Here is a 20,205-nt window from a genome sequence, read left to right as displayed (position 1 = left end):
TCATGTAATAAAACATCGCCACTTACATAAATATTACATGAGATTCGCCACAGTTGAATTAAAATTGGAGTTCTTTTATTTTTTTTTCTCTTCTTAATAAATATTACCCCATGAGATTCGTCATGAAAGAAATCTGAATTATCTGGATATGATAAAAAGCTGTGGTTCAAGCAATAAGAAAAGAATTAAAATATTGCCTGTTTCTGCAAGTCTTCTTGTCTGCCATTTATATAAAGCTTGCAATTCTCCATACTCTGGTATGAATAATGTCACCGATCGTATTTACAACACCCTTTTGAAAGACTTAAGCATAAATTTTAAAGGAAAACAAGCAGAAGAATCGTTAAACATTAAGGGTTAGGAAGCAGTTGGTGGGAGTGAATATCAAGAAAGCTGATCCAATTAATCTCATCATCATCTTCTTCTTCTTCACCATCCAAGTGATCGTTTTCAATTTCTGTATTTCTTATGAACCGCCCTCGGATGCGTGGCCTGCTGTCTGCCAATCTTTTCCTGCATGCGTACTGCCATATTTATATTAGTATTAGTAACAACGAAACCACTGGAATTAAGAGTTAAGAGTGAATAATTAAGATACCTTAATCTTTTTATTGAAATTCCTGTGATTTCGTTTGGTTCGGTATCTTTGAATCCTTTCCTTCTTTTCCTGGGGACTGTAGCGGCAGGCTCTGTTCATTCCTTCAATGATTGCATTGCTCTCGATTGACAGTTGACTCTCTGCCCTCCTACCATACTGCTGCACCTGCCCATCATCATTACGAAAAGACAACATTTTAGTCTTGGGTAAACTACGTAATTAGTACCTATTCTATCTGTTTTAGTCATTTTAGTACTTAAACTTTTAGTTTTTTAAATCATACATAAAATTTAGTTTTTATTTCATTTTAGTACTCCATTAAAAAATTTTGTTTTTGTTTCATTCTAGTATCCCCATTCGAAATTGTAAGTTAAGTTTTGAAAAAAAATTAAAAGTTTAGATATTAAAACGGGAAAAAATTAATAATTTAGGTACTAAACGCGTTGAGTTTTTAGTGACATGTACTAAAATGAAATAAAAATTAAACATTAAGTATGATTTTAAAAAATTAAAAGTTTAAATATTAAAATAAATTAAAACTAATAGTTTAAATATTAAATATATAATTTACCTTTTGATCTTTTTACTGAAGGTCACTTTCGTCCTATATGTTTTAAGAGTGAATATTTCACTTTAAAATTTTAAAATTGTAGTTATTTGATTTAAATTCAATTAAATATTTTTATTTGAATTTTTTAAGTTCTTATTAATTTTGAAATCAAGCATATCGACTGTTCTTGAAAAAAAAAGACAGTAATTTGTTTAATATACATTTTAAATGTTAATAATTAAAAGGGTAAACTACATGTTTAATACTTAAAGTATCACTTCTGTTTTGTTTTAGTACTTAAACTTTTAATTTTTTTAAAAATCATACCTAATGTTTACTTTTTGTTTCATTTTAGTACCCGACGTTTACTTTTTGTTTCATTTTAGTACCCGACGTTTACTTTTTGTTTCATTCTAGTACCTTATTGTTAACTTTTTATTTCATTTTAATACATAAATTTTCAACGACATGGTATCAAAATGAAATAAAAAGTAAACTTTAGATATTGTTTTGAAAAAAATAAAATTTTAGGTACTAAAACGGACACAAATGATAGTTTAGGTACTACACATGTAGTTTACCCTAATTAAAAATGATCTATGACGATGTTAATATTTTTGTGCACGTAACTCATGTCTAATTATAATTGGATATTTTTAAGAAAAAAATTATACTATTTTATCATAATTTTGAAAACTTGAAAATTTTAATGTAATTTTAAATATTGTTTATGAGTTTTTATCATCCTTTTCAATTAAACCTTTTCTCTTGTCTTAAATCTAAAGATTTTAGGAAAATTCATTTTGTATTTTTAAATTAAATATTTTGAACGATTTTTTATGTTTTGACTTGTAATTATAGCATTAATGTAAGCAAAGACAGTAGAGTTTAGAGTTAGAATATGAATTATTTTTATTTAGATTTTATAAGTGTTTAAAAAAGATTATGTAAGAATACAAAAATTGTTTTTGACACAAATTAGTTTTCTAGGTTAAAATTAAAAAAAAGACATCAAAATGTTTAAATCAATTAAATAACACAAATGATCCTCCGACTATAAAGTGATGTTTTATTGAATCCCCGATTATAAGACATTATTTTGTTGAGTTTACTGACTATTAAAAGTTACAAAATGATAATATCAATTATTCATATGTTTTAAACTCATCATTTCTTGTTAAAAAATTGACTGCAGATTTTAAGATGGAATTTAATATATTAAATGAGATATAATAAAATTTTATCATGTAATATCAAATTAACATTAAATTCAGACGATTATCAATTCTTTAACATAAAATGACGAGTTTGAAATATATAAATAGTCAAATGATCACTTTATAACTTTTTATAATCGAGAGACTCAACAAAATAACATCTTATAATAATGAAATTATTTTATAATTTTTAATAATAATATAACTCAATAAATCAACACCTTATAATTATAATAAAGAGATTAATTTTATATTTTACTAATAATAGAACTCAACAAAATAACATTGTAATGGGTATACTTTACCAATAAACATTAAACCCTATATTTTATTAGGTGAAGTTAAACTCATGAATATAACTAACCTGGTGTAAATCACCGGTACGGAAAACTCTCCTCACCGAACCAGAACCGGAGTCAATGAAGTCGTTAAGGCTCGAGGCGAAACGACAACGAAGGTCATTGCTTTGAAGGGAATGGCTACTGACGCTTCTAAAGAAACTTGGTGTCTGTGTGCGGGAGCTCGGGGAACTGTAGCTGCTGCTGCTGCTGCTGCCACTCTGAACCACCTCGGTCGCCGAGTTGGATACAGTGAGTTGAGATAGCGGACTTAACGGCGAAGACATGACGTGGGGAGAAGTCAGTAAGTCGCAGAGAAACTCGGAGGAAGAGAGCGGGAATGTTGGACGACCGTACATAGCGAGTGGGCGCGTGGCTCTGGTTGGCTTAATTTTGTTCTTTTTTTTTTTTTTTGAAGCGTAAAGAAAAGATGAAGAAAAGAAAAGAGGAGGTTGAAGAGAGCAGAGAGGTGCAGAGCAGCTACTTATGATGAGCCCAAGGAAGATGGATGCTGACATTAACATCATGTCATCCTAAGGTGCACAGCATTGAATTTTTTTTTTTTTTAGTTTCGAAATATAATAACGTTCGACTTAAAATGTCATGAAACAAATACTCTTCACTCGGCCATGGTAAACAACGAAGCGTGGATATGCACATGCTCCTAGCAGTCACATGAAATGCCCAGTAGGTATGAAGAGAATGACCTTGAGCTTCTCATTGATAGCCGCCATCTAGACAAGCCGCCCAACCATCAATTGCCACGTGGCATTGGACAAAGAAGGGAATGAGGATCATCTCCTCCTCTTATAAATACGAATAGTTGACTCGGATCTTTTCACCATAATGAACACATTGAAAACAAAAAGAAATGCTTCTGGAAACTAAACAATCCGGAAGAATCAATGGGGACCCCAATAGTAGATTAGCATCTTCTCAATGTAGTAGGTCCATGGGAATCACTTCAACGTTCAGTCTCTCTCATCCTCGTTGACCTAATAATATTAGATATGCCAAATAAAACACCAATATATACATAATTATATCAAAATTTATATAATGTAATTGTATCAAAAGTAAAATTAAATACAAAAACTCGACACAAACATTGATTACAGGGACTTAGTCACCCACGGGAAATGATAGCAATCGAGACTACTTTATGCCACGCACCGATGCTCCCATGTAATTAAAGAATAAAGATTACTCCATATTTCGGTCCTTGGTACTTAGTTGATTAACAACCAGTTCCATAATTTTCATGCTGAAACACGTCCGCTTTAACAGTCCTAACCTGCCAAGTTGATGAACCGTTTCATTCTTCCTCTGCTTATAAATTATAATCCGTTTTATAATGAAACATTCACATAAATTTAAATTCGAATGTGTTTATAAATGTAATATTTTATATACCAAAAATTAATATATCCGAATCATATGCATATATTCAAGATATGAATAGTTATGGTGATTTTGGATGATTCATCCCTTGTGTTTTGAGTGGAAAACAACATAAAATTGTTCGGTAGAAGAAAAAAAAGAGAATGAACGAAACGAAGAAGATGATGAATAATTTAGAAAGTCCTACCTTTCTCCAATGTTGCATAGTGATATATATATATATAGACACGTCATTAATACTAGTTTCAAGATTAGGGTGATAATGATTATTTGTAGGTTGATATGATAAATAAATATGGCTGTGAGATAATAGATTTAACCAGTAGCAGAGACGGAGTCAGAATTAAATTATGAGGGGGGCAAACAAGAATTTAAATAGCAATTCGCTATCGAAATAGTGGATGTTATATAGTAATAAAGATGTCATATGAAATTGTTATTGTTCAATTGCGATACCTTAATAGCATCTGCTATTGTCATAATCGTGATAAACACAACGCAACCAAAGATGTTACCATAATCGTAATTTAAATTCTTGGGATAAGTTGTTTAATTTTAAAATAAATAGGATATTAAAAAGTAATTGAATCATAAAAAAAGAGATTGAGGGTTTAATTCTACTAATTTTAAAATTTAAATGTCTTAAAAAATAATTAAATCATATAAATTTTGGGTCAAGACTTAATTCTATTAATTTTAAAACTGAGACTATCCCAAAATTAATTATACCAATAAATTTTGGGGGAGGGAGACAAATACTTAATTGTAATAGTTTTAAAATGTTCAATGACCTAAAATATAGTTATCCCATCAATTATGCCCCTCCCATCCGTAAGGTGGCTCCGTCTCTTGCTAGTAGGTCACGTGAGTTTGTCAATGATCTTATAACTGATCGTAGGATATAAAACTTTAAAAACTTCGGGATAAAATATGCAAGGAATGACAACGAAAGTATAGCTTCAGTAATAAGTCCGGGGAAACATAAGAAATCTATGATAGAAAGGGTGAATTTAGGAGAGCATAAAGATAATGAAAATATGGCTGTGAAGCAACAAAGGGTAGGTGGTAAAGGCTCTTTGTAGGGAAGGAGAAATAGGCGGAACAGTTTCGCCACCATACATGAGTGATTCATTGACCCGTATGCATGTGGCTCATATTTTACAACTATCATGCTGTCAACCCATGGATGTGAAAAAGTAAAGTCTGAAGAAGTGGGAAATATTAAATGCGTGGGGCGTTTTCCCTAAATCAGGTAAATGGGTAGGTTAAAAGAGTGTTGGATATTCCCCTTAATTTGGACAGTCAACGGAAGGATTGTTTTCGCCAATAAAATTGAGAGTAAAAAAGTGGACACAAACAAAAGCTGTAGAATCATTAATTAAGAGCTTCTACATAGTTCTATCGATATGAACGTAGCTTGGCTTGTATTTTTTTTTTTATGACTTGGAAAGGTTCATCAATCCAACAAAACTTATATAGAAAAAGCTTTGATGTTACACTTGAAATAGGCCCTCCACTACGCTGAGTGCTTAATTATCTTAATTTTATTTTAAAAACAATCAAATTATGCCCACCACTGTAGGCACAAACGAACTAGGATTTTATTTCGGAGAAAATTAACCTATCAGATTTTAAGATAAAAATAAATTATCAATAAAAAAAATACTAAATAATATGAAAATTTAGAATTTTTAAAGGGAGTGACTGTTCTCGTCATCTACTCGATTAGGGATGCCAGTTTCATATGAACCCTACGGATTCTGACCCTATACGATCGGATCAATTTTTATTTAAAAAATTCGAGTCCAAGTTCGGGTCGAATTTTTTAAAGATGGAATTAGAATTGAGTTTAGGGAGAAAACTCAACTTGACATAATATTATAATTATCTTTTATAATTTTAGAGAAAATTATAATAATACTCCTTGATTTCTATATTATTCTTTTCAATAAAGTCTTTCTATACATGTGTGGACTTTGACTTAAAAATAATGTTAGATTTTGAGTCGGATGGGATCCTTATAAACCTAAATAGGATCGAATACGAGTGAAAGTATTTAATTTTCAAGTTAAGTTTGGATGCCCAAAAATAAAATCCGACCCATATCAACTTATCATCATCTCTATTCACAGTCCATCCCTGATCAGAGGTTCGTACTTTAGCATGTGAATTGCTTCTCGTATTTAAGGGCCGTTTCCAAACAACACACTAGCAATGATCAGGTTCATTCAATTAATCTTTAAAAGAAAGTTGTTGGTGGGAGGTTGACGGACAGTGATGGAGAAACAAGTGGCGAACGGCCGTTTTGAGATAAGGCGCATCAAGCATTACATATAGTCCTTGTCATGCGGCTATTTTCGTGCAAAGATTGAGAGAGAAAAAAAGAAAAAAGAAGACTAATTCAGATTTTGTAGTTTTCTCTCTTTCATTTTTTTTTTTTTGTAAATACTCCGATAACGCACTTTATCGATTTAAGCATTGGAAAACATCCCTTGAACTCGATCATTTTGTAATTCTTTTGAGTCTCCAAACCCGATGCATTACAAAGAGAACATCAAGATATCTCACCGTGGAGAGTCAACTTCAATTTAGTTGGTTAGGTTTTCAATCATGGAGCATTACAGGAAATGAAAAGATTTCTCTCTGAAGTTGGCTTAGCTATGTGCCGTAGCAATTTTAAATTTGTCGTCTGAATGATGATTGAAAACGTATTGGAAAAAATGCCAGAAAATCTTCTTATTCGTTGCTTGTTACCACAGAAGTCTCTAAACGAGTCTAAGTTTTGATAATGAAATTTGGGTGTTTGTTGATTAACATGACTACTTCCGAATAAGAACAAGAAACAAAACATATTCATGTTATTTTGGTGTCGTGTGTTTATCCACTATGTACATTTGGTCACAATCAATATCTCCTTTTGCTCCACATTCCTTTTTGCCTTGTGATACAACATGATTATTTTCTTATCTTTGTTACGCATGGTGATCTTTTCTGAGATTTTTTTTTTCTCGTGTTTAAATTAAGGATGTTAGTTTCTTTTTCCGACCCATCCCTATTTTTATTTTGAAATCCGATTTAGGATGAATTATAGCAAGGTTGGTTTTTATTTTAACGAGACCCCTAACAATGCTATGTTTTTATTGCAATCTAATAAAATTTTCTTAACTTTTAAAAAAAATGTCGAGAAGAATTCAAATTTGACGTGCAATAGAATGAGCATAAAACATGAAGCAATAGAAATATAACACATGCCCTAAAATCTATGAAACCAGCAGTTTTTCCTTGTAGAAATTGTGCACTTTGACTTGAAGGATTCAATATTATCATCGATTGGCTTGCGTGTCTCAGCATCACGCAATCGGATTTCGTCCCAGAGTAATATCCTGTCTCTGCATAAATCAAGTTTCTATAATTTCATTCTGCAACCTTTTTTATTCGAATATGATTCCGTATTTGAAGGGAAAAAATAACTTACAAATATAATTTGTAACGTCCTTCATATCCATGCTGGTTAGGCGGGTCAAGCACAAGCTGAGAACAGTAAACACCAGACAAATAAATTAATTAGTTAATGTTAACAGTTTATAACTCGAATTCTATTTTGATTCGAAGAACGTAAAGCAGGAACTCACATATCTCTCGCCAACGTGCTGGTTGCATCCGTTGCAGCTGACACTCACCACTGCCACTTGGTGTTGAAACCGGGGAGGCGTTGAACTATCGGTATGAACACCGACACTGTATATCAAGGAAGCACAATTATTAATACACAATGAAATGCAGTTTTGGGTCATGGGGTTGTTCGATGAAATGTCTTACAGTCTTTTGCAAAGAATTCCCTCCACCGGTCCTCTTATCTGAATTTGGTTCAAATTTCAAACACCAAATCATGTTAATTCAAAAGAAATCAACCTTTTTTATACTCCCGAACAAGTAAAGTTTAGATATTCTATAGAATCATTTAAAAAATAATTAGAAAAGAAAGGGTGACAATTAAAACAAGTAATCACGATAAATCGTTATATAAAGAGAGTTGATACCCGGCCATTGAAATTTCTAAGGGTCACAAGTAGAGTTCTGCAATGACGACATAAAAAGGCACTAGTTTTAATATGAACTGGAGTGCTGTTTGAAACTGGAGGCGTCGCCATTGGAATAGAATGGAAGAATTGTTGCAGCCGAAACAACCCTATGTTACTTTATAGAGGTAAGGAAATAGATGAAAAGCAACAAAGAGGTAAATAAGATTGTTTTTTGTATAATTAGAGTTAGTTTTTAAAATTAAAAAGAAAATCCACAGCAAACTGCAAATTTTAATAGACTGGGACTCTTTTTAAGTTAATGAAGTGAGACAATTAAATAGGAGTTTTATATTAGGATGATACGTGATAATATTAACATTATTATTTAATTCATTGTTAGCAGAAACAATATTATAATAAGTGGATGATGTTGAGTATATTATTATTCTTTATTCTTAAATATAGTTAAAAATAGGATTAAATATACAAAAGATGTCCAACATATGTCTTTGGTTCCAATTTAGTGCTTAACCTTTATTTCATTCTAGTTTGGTGCCTAGCGTTTATTTCGTTCCATTTTGGTGCTTAACGTTTAATTCTATGACTCAAAATAGGTGAAGCCGTGACCAACTTTTAATTTTGGTCATTAAGTAGCATGTATCACAACTTGGTAATTTTAAAAAAAATATTTAAAACAAAAAAAATTAAAATTATATATATATTTTTAAAAAGAAAACAATTTTTTTGAAATAAACTCAAAACTTTGAAAACCTTCATTTCAACCCCTAAACCCACGCCGGCCGTCGGCTTTTGTCGTCGACAAAGCTCCACCCGACCTCCCCTCCCCTCGGTGACCAAACCCCCCCCCATGAAATCGTGATTGATTGACGGTCGATCGATCGTCGGAATCGCATGGGATCGTAATTTTCATCCTAGGGTTCGCGGGGTATAAAATGTTGATTTGTCATCGATCGAATGTCGATCAGTCACAATCTCATGGGGGTTTTGGTCACCGAAGGGAGGGGAGGTCGGGTGGAGCTTCGTCTACGGCAAAAGGTGGCGGCCGACGTGGGTTTAGGGGTTGAAATGAAAGTTTTCAAAGTTTTGAGTTTATTTCAAAATTACTGTTTTTTTTATATATATATATATATATATATATATATATATATATATATAATTTTTTTAATTTTAAATAAAAAAATTTAAAACTACCAGGAAACATGAAAATCAACCTCAGGTCTAGGGCCAAAGGCCCATCCGACGATTTAATAACTGTCCAGACTTCTTCCTCAGAGAACGACCCTTCAATAGCTCTCCTTGAGGCCGCACATAGCTTCCGAACTGAATCCCCAAGCTTTTAACAGGGAGTGATCGCACCTTATTATAATTATCTCGAAAATGCTTGGCAATCAACTTCGATATCAGCATAGGATCTTTATATTCAACATAGCTCAGCCTAACGGATTGAATTCGACTTTGATTACCTCTTGAAGAAGCAACCGCATGGTATTCTTGTCTCCTGCCTCAAACCACTTGAGCCTCGATTTCTGAAGTCACCACCTCCTGTACTTCGACCATAGAGACATTTTTAATTTCTGAACCTCCGCTGCTACCCCGACATTAAATTCGAACTGAATTAGATAATTTTCCAACTTGGCAATCTTCCTTTCAATTACTATTGGGGGTTCTGGATCCACCGACGAAACTTTCACTGCCTATTCCTTAGAGGCCACCTTCAGATCGCTCAACATAACAGCAATCCCTTTATTTTTACATATGCAACGTACCGCCTTTACTAGTTCAACATAGCCTGGTCGTCACCCCAATGCGAAAACGATTTGAATGACCTTTTTCCTTTAGGGCGAGCTTCACTTATGACCACCGAGGGAAACGTATATTGTATCATGTGTGGAAACCATAGCAAAATCTCCTGAGAAAAGAGGAACCTATCCAGTCTACTAGCTGAGATGGATGAACCCCTCGAAACCACGTGAAGCAACTTCCAGACATCGGTAAATCCATTAGCTTATTCGACTATATGAACTCTATAAACGCATTCATTGAACCTGCACAAACCACTTCCCCGACTTTTTCATCGTCTGATTTAACTGTATTAAAGTCCCCTCCTACAATGGTAGGCACCCTAGCATAGCAATAAACTCACTCAACTGCTCGAAGAAACTCCTCATTTGGTTAGGACAATTCAGCGCATACATGTTAATCGCAATAATTTTCGACTTAGCCATGACAAGCGATCCTTCAACGGCAAAAAATTTGTTCAATACAATCCTATCAGCTTTCATGAAGTTACTGTCCCAAAGCGATATTAATCCTCCAGATGCTCCCTTCGAAAGAAAAAAAGCCGATTCACCCAGCTTAGGACCTTGAAACCTTTTCAGAATACCCAGTTTCATAACGGACATCTTCGATTCTTGTAAAAACACCATATTAAGTCTACTTGACTCGATAACACGTCTAATGGACCCAACTTTTTCTGGCTTCCCCAATCCTCTCACATTCCAAGTTAAAGCAAAACAATTCATTAGAATAACCAAATCACACACATTGAGAAGAGCAGCACGTACCTTTCGCACCTCTCAAGACTCACCTGAATTCTCGATTTCTTCCAGCCTGGCAGCAACGACATTATCTGTAGCCTTAAACATCATCCCCAATTTCTTCCCGACCTCCGTGGTAACATTTACCTCTAATTCCATCTCAAAGTAATATTCACTTTCTGCATAAATCAAGTTTCTATAATTTCGTTCTACAACCTTTTTATTCGAATATGACTCAGTTCTTGACGGAAAAAAGCAACTTACAAATGAAATTTAACGTAGAGAACGCAAATGGTCCTGACCATAAGATGTTGCTTTATTAAGTTCATTGATTATTAAAGGTTAAAAAATGGCCATTCGACTATGGAGTGCTACTTTGTTGAGTCTATTGATTATTAAAAGTTATAAAGTGATCACCCGACTATTTGTTATATTTCAGACTCGTCCTTTTCCGTTAAAAAATTGGTTATTGTTTAAGTTGGATGTTAACATGATGATTGTATATGATATAGTCTTTTGAGATTTTGGGATCAAGTTTTATCATATCAAAGTCAACAAGTTAACGTTCAACGTAAAATTTCGTCTATTTTTAAAGAAAAATGACGAGTTTGGAACGTAATGAATAGTCGGATGACCATTTTGTAACTTTTAATAGTCGATGATTAACAAAGCAACACTCTATAATATGACCATTTTGTAACTTTTAATAATCGAGAGACTTAATAAAATAATACCCTATAATCGAGGACTATTTGTATTCTTTACCCTAAAATTTACGAAATCCTTCAAATCCATGCTGGTTAGGGGATTAAGCACAAGCTGAGAGCAAAAATAGCCAGATAAATTAATTAATCAATTAATATTAAGAGTTTATAACTCGAATTCTGTTTTAATTCGAATTAAAATCCATGAATGAAAAATGTAAAGAAGGAACTTACATAAGTTATTTTTATAGAGATAAGGAAATAGATGAAGACCAAGAGAGCACAAAAGGACTTTGTATTTATTTTTTTTAAAAATAGAGTCAAAATCCACAACAAATTGCAAATTTTAATAGATTAGGACTTTTATTAAGTTATTGAGTTGAGATAAATAAGAGCTTTATATTATGATAATAAGTGATAAATTAATATTATTATTTGGTATTTCGTAATAGAAAACTATAATTTTATAGTTGCATTCATATGATATCAAGTCTATTTTTTTAACATTTTTTTAAAATAATTTAAAAATATAATCAATGTCAATTTTAGTAACTTTAATAAAAAATATTAATTTAACGAGTTGTAGATAAGTATGAATTGAGATTTTAAAGAACTGTTAACTTAAACTATTTTTTTATACAGAAATCAGTTAGTTTTATTAAAAATAGAAACTATCCAAAATCACAATAAAGATTTACAAGCTTAACTGTAAACATAAACTAAATTATAATTAGGACATTTTCCTATAATTATTCACATAAAAACTAACCACCTTGTCGTAACCGTCTTTCGGGTGGGTCCGGAATTGGGCTTCGACTTAAATAAAACACGTTAGAGTCGCCACCGATCTTTTATTTTCCGTAAAATATTTGGTTGATAAGACACCATCTTACATGATCTGCGTTTTACCAGAAATATGTCAGATTCGGGAGTCGGTTACAGTCAAGGAATGATTAGCACCCTTGAACTGCCCCTTCGATACCATTTTAATTTATCGGTTGTCTTAATTGTAAAAATTAAAATTAAAATTAGAATTTAAAGACTCGATTCGAATTACTTACCTTTAATTAGTTAAAATTGCCACTAAAAAGTCAAAAGAATTATTCAATTGTGAAATAAATAAAATAAAAAATGCTAAATTTTGAAAGAAATAAAAATAAGATAAAGAATGTTAAAAGAAAAAAATGTTAATAAAATACTAAATCAGAAAAGTAAATAAATAAATAAATAAATAGATAAAAAATTAAAGGATCAAATTGAATTAAATTGAAATTTATGGATCTAATTAATACAAGAAAATGAGCTGCAAAAAATATAAAATGTTAGGGGACTAAATCGTGAAATATAATAAATACAATGAAGGGTTAAATTGAATTAATTGAAAATTGAGAGGCAAAATTAAGGTGAGTGACCAAAACGAATTACAAATTAAAATATAAGGGACTGCAAAAATAATTTAACTATTAGTTAATTATAACCTAATCCCTCGGTTATAAATACCCTAAAACAAAAAAAAATCAAACCATTCAAAAAAAACTCTCTCAACCCTCAAACACTCTCCCCTCTCCTCATTCGGCCCCGATTACCGGCTACCGTCTGGTGGCCACCTACCGTCGCTCCGGCCACCACCATCGATGGCCGAAAAAACCAAACTCAACCAAAAAATCTTCCTCGTCCCCGTAAACCCGAATCCACCCTCAAAAAATCAAAAGAAAGTTTAGATCGGAATAGATCTAGATCCCAAAGCTTCGACCTTTACCTTGGTTTTCGACGAGATTCTTTGTTCTCCGGCGACCCTAGGTTTCTCGACATAGTCCTTACGCTTTCCCGGTGGCATTCGGTGAAGGCTTTAATGTTTTTATTTTTTTTGCTATATTCGAATGATTTTTTTGTGTGTTTTTGGGTTGTTTGGTTTGCTCAACCTCTGTTTGCTTGATCTTCGTATTTTTGCTTCCCTTTTTGTGTTGAGTTCCATCGTATATATAGTCCCTCCGACGGGGTTTGTTACCGGATATTACGGGATACTGTAGTCCTGTTCGACGTTTGTTGTTGGAAAATCCGGTCGGTTTCATGTTGACTGGAAATATTGGGATGGCTCAGTCTTGACTTTTTCGAACTGTTTTTGAGACTTGACTGGCGCGTGACCTACAAGCACGCCGCCGCCAGTTGGTCTTCTTAGGGTTTGGAAAACTCTAACCCTCTGTTGGGTCTGCACGTTTGGGCCTCTCACCGGGTTTACTTGTTGGATCAGGCTTGAATGCTCGGTTGGGCTTCCTTTTTGGACCATTGCATGACTTTTGTTAGACCTAAAAAACAAAAATCAGAAAAAATATTAATAAAAATAAATAATGTTAATATGATATATAATAAAAACTAAAAAATAATATGCTTTCAAAAAAATCAATTTTAAAACTATATAATATATATATATTTTCAAAAATTATTTTCGAAACTATGTAATATATATGTTTTCAAAAATTGATTTTCAAAACTATATAATATATTTTCAAAAATCATTTTCAAAACTATATAATACATATATGTTCAAAAATTGTTTTCAAAACTATATAATATATATATTTTCAAAAATTGTTTTCAAAGCTATATAATATATATTTTCAAAAAGCGTTTTCAAAACTATATAATATATATATTTTCAAAATTCGTTTTCAAAACTATATAATATATTTTTCAAAAATTATTTTTAAAATTATATATATATATATTTTTTCAAAAATTGATTTTGTAAAAAGTATATATTATATGTTTTCAAAAACCGTTTTCTAAAAACTATATATTATATTTTTTTCAAAAATATTTTCAAAAACTATACTATATTAATATATATACTAAATAAGCCCCGGACGAAAATGAGTGTCTACACACCTAGATCACACAAAGACCAAAAAAAGAAAAGATTAAAAAAATCTAATCAATGCTTGAACAAAATAAAAATAGGAATAAATCTGACTGCATCGACAAACAAACCATGAAAGTGATGAAGCTATTGAATACTACCGAAAAATCGCAAATCAGAGTCAAGTGACGTGAGAAAACTATCAACGCACGCAAAATGTATATCCAAATCAATATAAGGGCTCAAAGCAGGGAATATCAACATGATAACGAATAAGCGCTATCTTGATTAGTCGTGGCTATGTCAAATCCAACCTTGAGAATAAAAGATCAACGAAAAAAAGGCAAAAAAATGGTATGCTAACAAAAAACAGAGAAAAACGTGTCACAAAGACAGACATAAACGTGTCATAAAGGCAAAGAACATGTCAAAAAGACATAAGTATTCTTATTAGAAAAACTAAAACAGAAAAAAATAATCGACGGACTGCAACAAACATCAAAATTGGTGTCGCCACCAGTTATATAAAATTAAAAAAAATTAGATTGATCAATAAAATTGACATAAGTTAAAAAGAAAAAAAAAGGAAGATGAAGAAAACGACTAACTTTTTTTTTCTACATTGATACTTAGGTGGTGTTTGTTTTCATTGTTTAAGTTCTTCAAAGCTCTTATGTATGCGCCGCGCAGACCACACGCAGACATTGGACTTCGCAGACCGTTTGTTTTTTAGAAGACAGAAGCTCTTCTAACGTCTGCGCGTCCTCTTCTTGGCGCAGACGTGAACTTATGTCTTCAAAGCTCTTATCTTCAAAGAACTATTTTTGCTATTAATTTTTAAAAAATTATAAAATGTCATTAAATTTAATGAATTATTTCAAAATAGTCACTATAATGTTGTAATAAATTATAAAAGTTTGATAATATAATAATTATTTTATAGTATTTAGATAAATTTATTAATAATTTTATAATCTTTTAATAAATTTAATAAGTATTTTATAATTTTTTAAACTTTATTGACGAAAATGATCATTTGTATATAACTCAACGATATCTAATATACTTTATTTGAAAAAAATATTAAACTTAGTAAAAAAATATTATATAACTCAACGATATCTAATATACTTTATTTGACGAAAATGATTATTTGAGTATAGTTTAAAAAATCAGTTTATTTATATTTCAGTTTATTTTAGCAGTCTACAGACATTAAAAAACAAACAGTCTTCTTATTGCAGACTGCAAACTTTTGGTCTACCTCTTCTGCTGCAGATGCCTGCAGATATGGTCCGCAAACTGCAGACCTTTTACCTTTACAAAAACAAACACCACTTTACTCAAGCTATCTTTTAAAACGGTGAAATGTAATTTTTAGAATTTTACTCAAATAATAATATTAAAGATAAATAATTATAAATTAATAGTATATGATGTATGAAATAGTAATAAATAGAAATATTTGTATAATTAATTACCTATGGATAAATATGGTACTATATAATTTATAATAAATTATCTTATAATATTATGGATAAAATAATAATAAATGATGTATTATATAGAAATAAATAATCGATTTAATTACACAATTCATTGCATTAACCAACCAAACGACGCATCAACATTTCAACTTCCGATGTTAATCAGTGTAAAAAATAAGTCACAGCTTGAGGAAAATGACAAACAATTCTTCGTAAAACAAGAAATTTCCGATTATTATTATATTAAACGCAATAATAACTTGGAGTAAATTATGTATTTAGTCATTCAACTATCATTTTAGTTTTATTTTGGTCATCCAATTATTGTTTTTTTAAAATTATTACTAACGTTGTATTTTGATTTCATTTTGCTCATCCACTTTTAAAATTTAGCATTACTGTTGATGTGATATTTTTTTATTTTCTGATGATGTTGTGTCATTATATTATAGTGACATGTTAGGATTATCGTTAATTTTTTAATAATAAATGATTAAAATAAAACAAAAACATAACATTAATGATAACTTAAAAAATGGTTAGATGACGAAAATAGAACTAAGATGATAATTATGGGAATTTGCTGATGTTGCAAATGGATACGAAATTATTCCATGAGGCGATGGGTCATATCAGGTTTCTGTATAACCAGGTTCAAGTACTTTGTTTTCCATACCCTGCAACACTCGCATGTAACTAAAAGTAAAAACTCGGTTCTTCTTTCTTAAAAAGTTTTTGACGAATAAATGGGGATAAAGAAAGGACTTAAAATAGTTTATTATTTTCATGGCGTTGATAGAATGGGTGTGTATTTGAACTATTCTATATGCTATTGTTTACTGTCAAAATCACTGGAATTTTAAATCTCTAGATGAGGGTGAAGGAGATGACTTAGTTTACCTAATAATTAAACACTGATCAAGCAGCAAGTAGAGCCTGAGCTTTCTTCTCGTATTTAAAGCCCTTGTTTTTTGATTCATCAGCAGACCATACAAAGATGCCACCGAGCTTTCCTTCATCTTTCAACTTGTTGCAGGCTTCAAAAAATCCATCGTAAGGTCTCAGGCCGCCGTGGCCGCCGCTCTGGAAGCTGGCCAACAACTGACTTCCGCCGTAATTAGAGGCTTGCTCTTTGAACTTACTTATAAACCCGGAAACACTGAGCTTATCATAGGCGTAGAACTGGAAGTTTACATAGTCAATTACATGTCCATATTTCCTCCACAGAGCTAAATAGTAGCTATTAATCTCTTCGTAGGGAGCAATCGAAGCGAACGAAATCGTCCCACTCTGTTTCAGAATCGTTACGAGCTGTCCGATGCATTCCGCAAACATTTCGGGGCTCGACCGGAAGTGTTCGTAGTCGATATCGATTCCGTCGATGTCGTACCGATTGATTATATCAGTGAGTGAAGAAACAGCATTTTGAACCCAAGTTGTCTTTGACTTGGGTGCGAAAAAGGCTTTCTTGGGTGCGAAAAAGGCTTTACCTTTGCCTACACTATCACCCCCTAAGCTGACAGCAATCTTCACATTTGAATTACTATCTTTTAATGAGCCAATTTGGCACGGACCAAGATTGTTAATTTCCCAAAATGCTTTGAACTTTCCATTTGCAGGTGATGGATGATTGTCATCAGTATAGTCGATTGCAAAGGCCAGAATGAAGTGGAACTCGACACCCGAGTTTATAGGCACATCCGAGAACTTGATCGAGTCAGATTCGGCACCGATATACTCTCGGAATAGATTGGAATTCCCGGAAAATGAATCACCATTGCAGGTAAGAAACAGCAAGAAAAGGAAGGCAGCCGAAAGAATCCTATGGAACTCCATTTCCAGACTTGGTTTTCTGCAAGTTATTTAGTTGAAACATTTTGCTTCACTTTATAGGATAGAGATATTATTGTATAAAAAACAAGAAACTTCGTTTTTAACGCGAACAAAGTTCTATCGGATACTTCATGAATTATTGTTTGAAGTTTTTCGATATGGATGCAGTTAGATCTAAGAAAGGATTTAAATTTATTCATTCGGCCTTGGCCCTCTGCTGGCTTGAGTACAATGGCCGGTATGTTGGCCAAAATTGTCTGATTGCTTTTAGTATGACAAATGATGATTTGTTAATGTTATGTTTTTGACAAAATCGAAGGAAACGAGATATGGTTTAATTATTTAAGTTGACGCTATTCAAATTTATTATTCTAACTATCCAATGCAACTCTTTATACTGTCCTTACCGTTTGAATGGAGAAAATTAAGATGAAAGATTAAACTAAACAAGCTATGCTGTTGTGGACTCAGATGACTTCTGAAAACATACCATGGGACCATATATACATATATAACAATTACAAATTATGCTTCCATTGACAGAAGCTTCCTTGCTATTTTCATCTTTGTTTCTTTTACATTTTGTATTTGTTGCCCAAATGTAAAGTTATGGTTCAGACTAACTCACCTGATATTGTTCAAAAAGAACCCTTCACAGTTCGGTTAAAGTGGCCCAGCTCACCTTCCCTCTAGTTTGATCATTTTCATAAAAAGGAATTGATTATTTAGGGATTCTGACATGAATTCTTAATTGAAATAAATTGCTTTCTTACATGCAAATAAGCATATTATACTATGAGACATAGTCATATAAATGATCCAAACCCGGGATAGATAGAGAAGAGCAGCCATCCTCTAAAATTTCAATTTTATCATATAAACGATGCTTCTAAAATTTTAGAAGTTCGTCCCCTAACATAAAATAATATGTTTGTCTCTGATCTAAATCAACGGAAATCCATACAAAAGAATCATATTTGCTTTCCAATGCAAAATCTAAAGAAAGAAAAGGGTGAGTAAGGATTAGTGTAGAAGTAAAGCATACGCAGCAAATACATAGAGTGCGTTCCAAGTAAACAACTGTTTCACCTCATAACAATGGCATATAATAATATCCCCTTCTTTCTCTACTTCTACACAGTCACTTCTCGTGTTTCCCCATTGCCTGCCACGTACTAAATGGCCGGAAGTCGTAATGCATGCTTAATAGGAATCTTATCCTTAAATATTGTTCCACATGCATGGATCTGATTTCAGAATAAATCAAGCTATTATATTCCATTCATATCCACAAAAACGAGGCTATTCATGTTTGTTCGTTACGATTGGGATCATGGTTATTCTCATAGTATATTAGAAGACACAATTATGTTAAGGGTAAATTTTTAAAATTGTAGAGGATAACGAATTTATAAAATTTTAGGGGTGAAAATAAATTATCAATGAAAAATATAAAGAAAATATCTAAAATTTATAACAATTTAAAATTTTCACATGGATAACTGTTCTATTAGTCGCATCTCAGTCCGTCCTTTAATATATTATAAGATATAATAATTAAAGAATTATAAAAAATTAAAAATTTAAATGGTTTGATTAAATTTAACCCGAAGATAAGTTAAAAAGGTAGTATGAATCAACTGACCTCGATGTTAAATGAATTGTTGTAATTCTTTGAAGTACTGGGTTCGAGCATCAGAAATGTCAGAGATGTGAGCGTTTAATATCAAATGGTTAAGAGTTATATTTAAACGGCTCATATTAATAAAAAATGGTTGAAAAGTTACATAGAGGGCCATGTGCCTCCTCGCATCGCTCTTTATCACGTGGGACGTCTTTGCAACCCTCATACAAACCCCACTTTCTATTAATTTTTCTTTTAATTTAATTTATATTTTTTATATTTATCCAAACCCCAGTTTATCTTCCTTTTTGGAACTTTTATTTCCCCCCCTATTTTTTGGATTAAATTTTCCACTTTCTATGGGACATTTCACCTAAACTAACAGCTCCCAATTTAGAAACAATTATGATCTCATCATTATGTAAATAAATTAACAGTATTTACTATTTATCGTTTTGATAAAAAGTTTGAGATAAAATTGGTAGTGACCCTTAACTTGCATTCCAGCCATTGACCCTTCCCAAGTTTTTGTTTTTAATGGTGTTTGGTACAATCATTCTTTCAATTTGTAGAATTTTCTGTCTTTCCTTTTCAAATATATTAAGTTGTCGTTTTCATTTCAGGTGGATATATATATTTGTTTATCCATGTGTTTTGCCTAAATTCAATTTCCCATTTTGATGTTCATCTTTATCGGGAAGGTTATTATTTATCCCTATTTAAAATTCATTAAATTTCTTTAAGTTGAGAAAATTAATGCATCAATTGCATATTTTGTATGAGATAAGTTTTGCTAAATTGGAACATACATGCATAAATTATATTATTATTTTTTTGGTGAAAAAAAATTTAGATCAGGGGTGACTCCTCCAGTCTAAGGTCAGGGTATATCTAAGATCAATTGAAATTTATAGATTATACAAGAGAGACGGTGGTAGGATTCGAACTTGACCTTATTAGCTCAAATTCTTGAATCTCAATCACTTGTGCCAACAATTATTGCCTGTATAAATATA

General features: G+C 31.9%; 2 protein-coding genes across 2 annotated transcripts; both read right to left on the bottom strand.

Moving 5' to 3' along the window:
* Window positions 1-205: 205 nt before the first annotated feature.
* LOC120148205 (two-component response regulator-like APRR9) lies at window positions 206-3,146 on the bottom strand. Its single transcript, XM_039161375.1, has 3 exons — window positions 2,730-3,146; window positions 599-763; window positions 206-524 (listed from the first exon to the last, which is right to left on the bottom strand). Exons 1-3 carry the CDS (start codon window positions 3,060-3,062, stop codon window positions 351-353), a joined length of 672 nt encoding a protein of 223 aa, XP_039017306.1. The 5' UTR covers window positions 3,063-3,146; the 3' UTR covers window positions 206-350.
* A 13,504-nt stretch (window positions 3,147-16,650) lies between these two features.
* LOC120148162 (chitinase 2-like) lies at window positions 16,651-17,568 on the bottom strand. The gene has a single exon (XM_039161338.1). It carries the CDS (start codon window positions 17,566-17,568, stop codon window positions 16,651-16,653), a length of 918 nt encoding a protein of 305 aa, XP_039017269.1.
* Between the last annotated feature and the right edge of the window lie 2,637 nt (window positions 17,569-20,205).

The sequence above is a fragment of the Hibiscus syriacus genome, unplaced genomic scaffold (assembly GCF_006381635.1).
Source record: "Hibiscus syriacus cultivar Baekdansim isolate YM2019G1 unplaced genomic scaffold, ASM638163v2 tig00110954_pilon, whole genome shotgun sequence".
In the NCBI taxonomy this organism is placed as follows: domain Eukaryota; kingdom Viridiplantae; phylum Streptophyta; class Magnoliopsida; order Malvales; family Malvaceae; genus Hibiscus; species Hibiscus syriacus.
The sequence above is the reverse complement of the archived record's forward strand: the minus strand, read 5'-3'. Positions and strand labels throughout refer to the sequence as shown.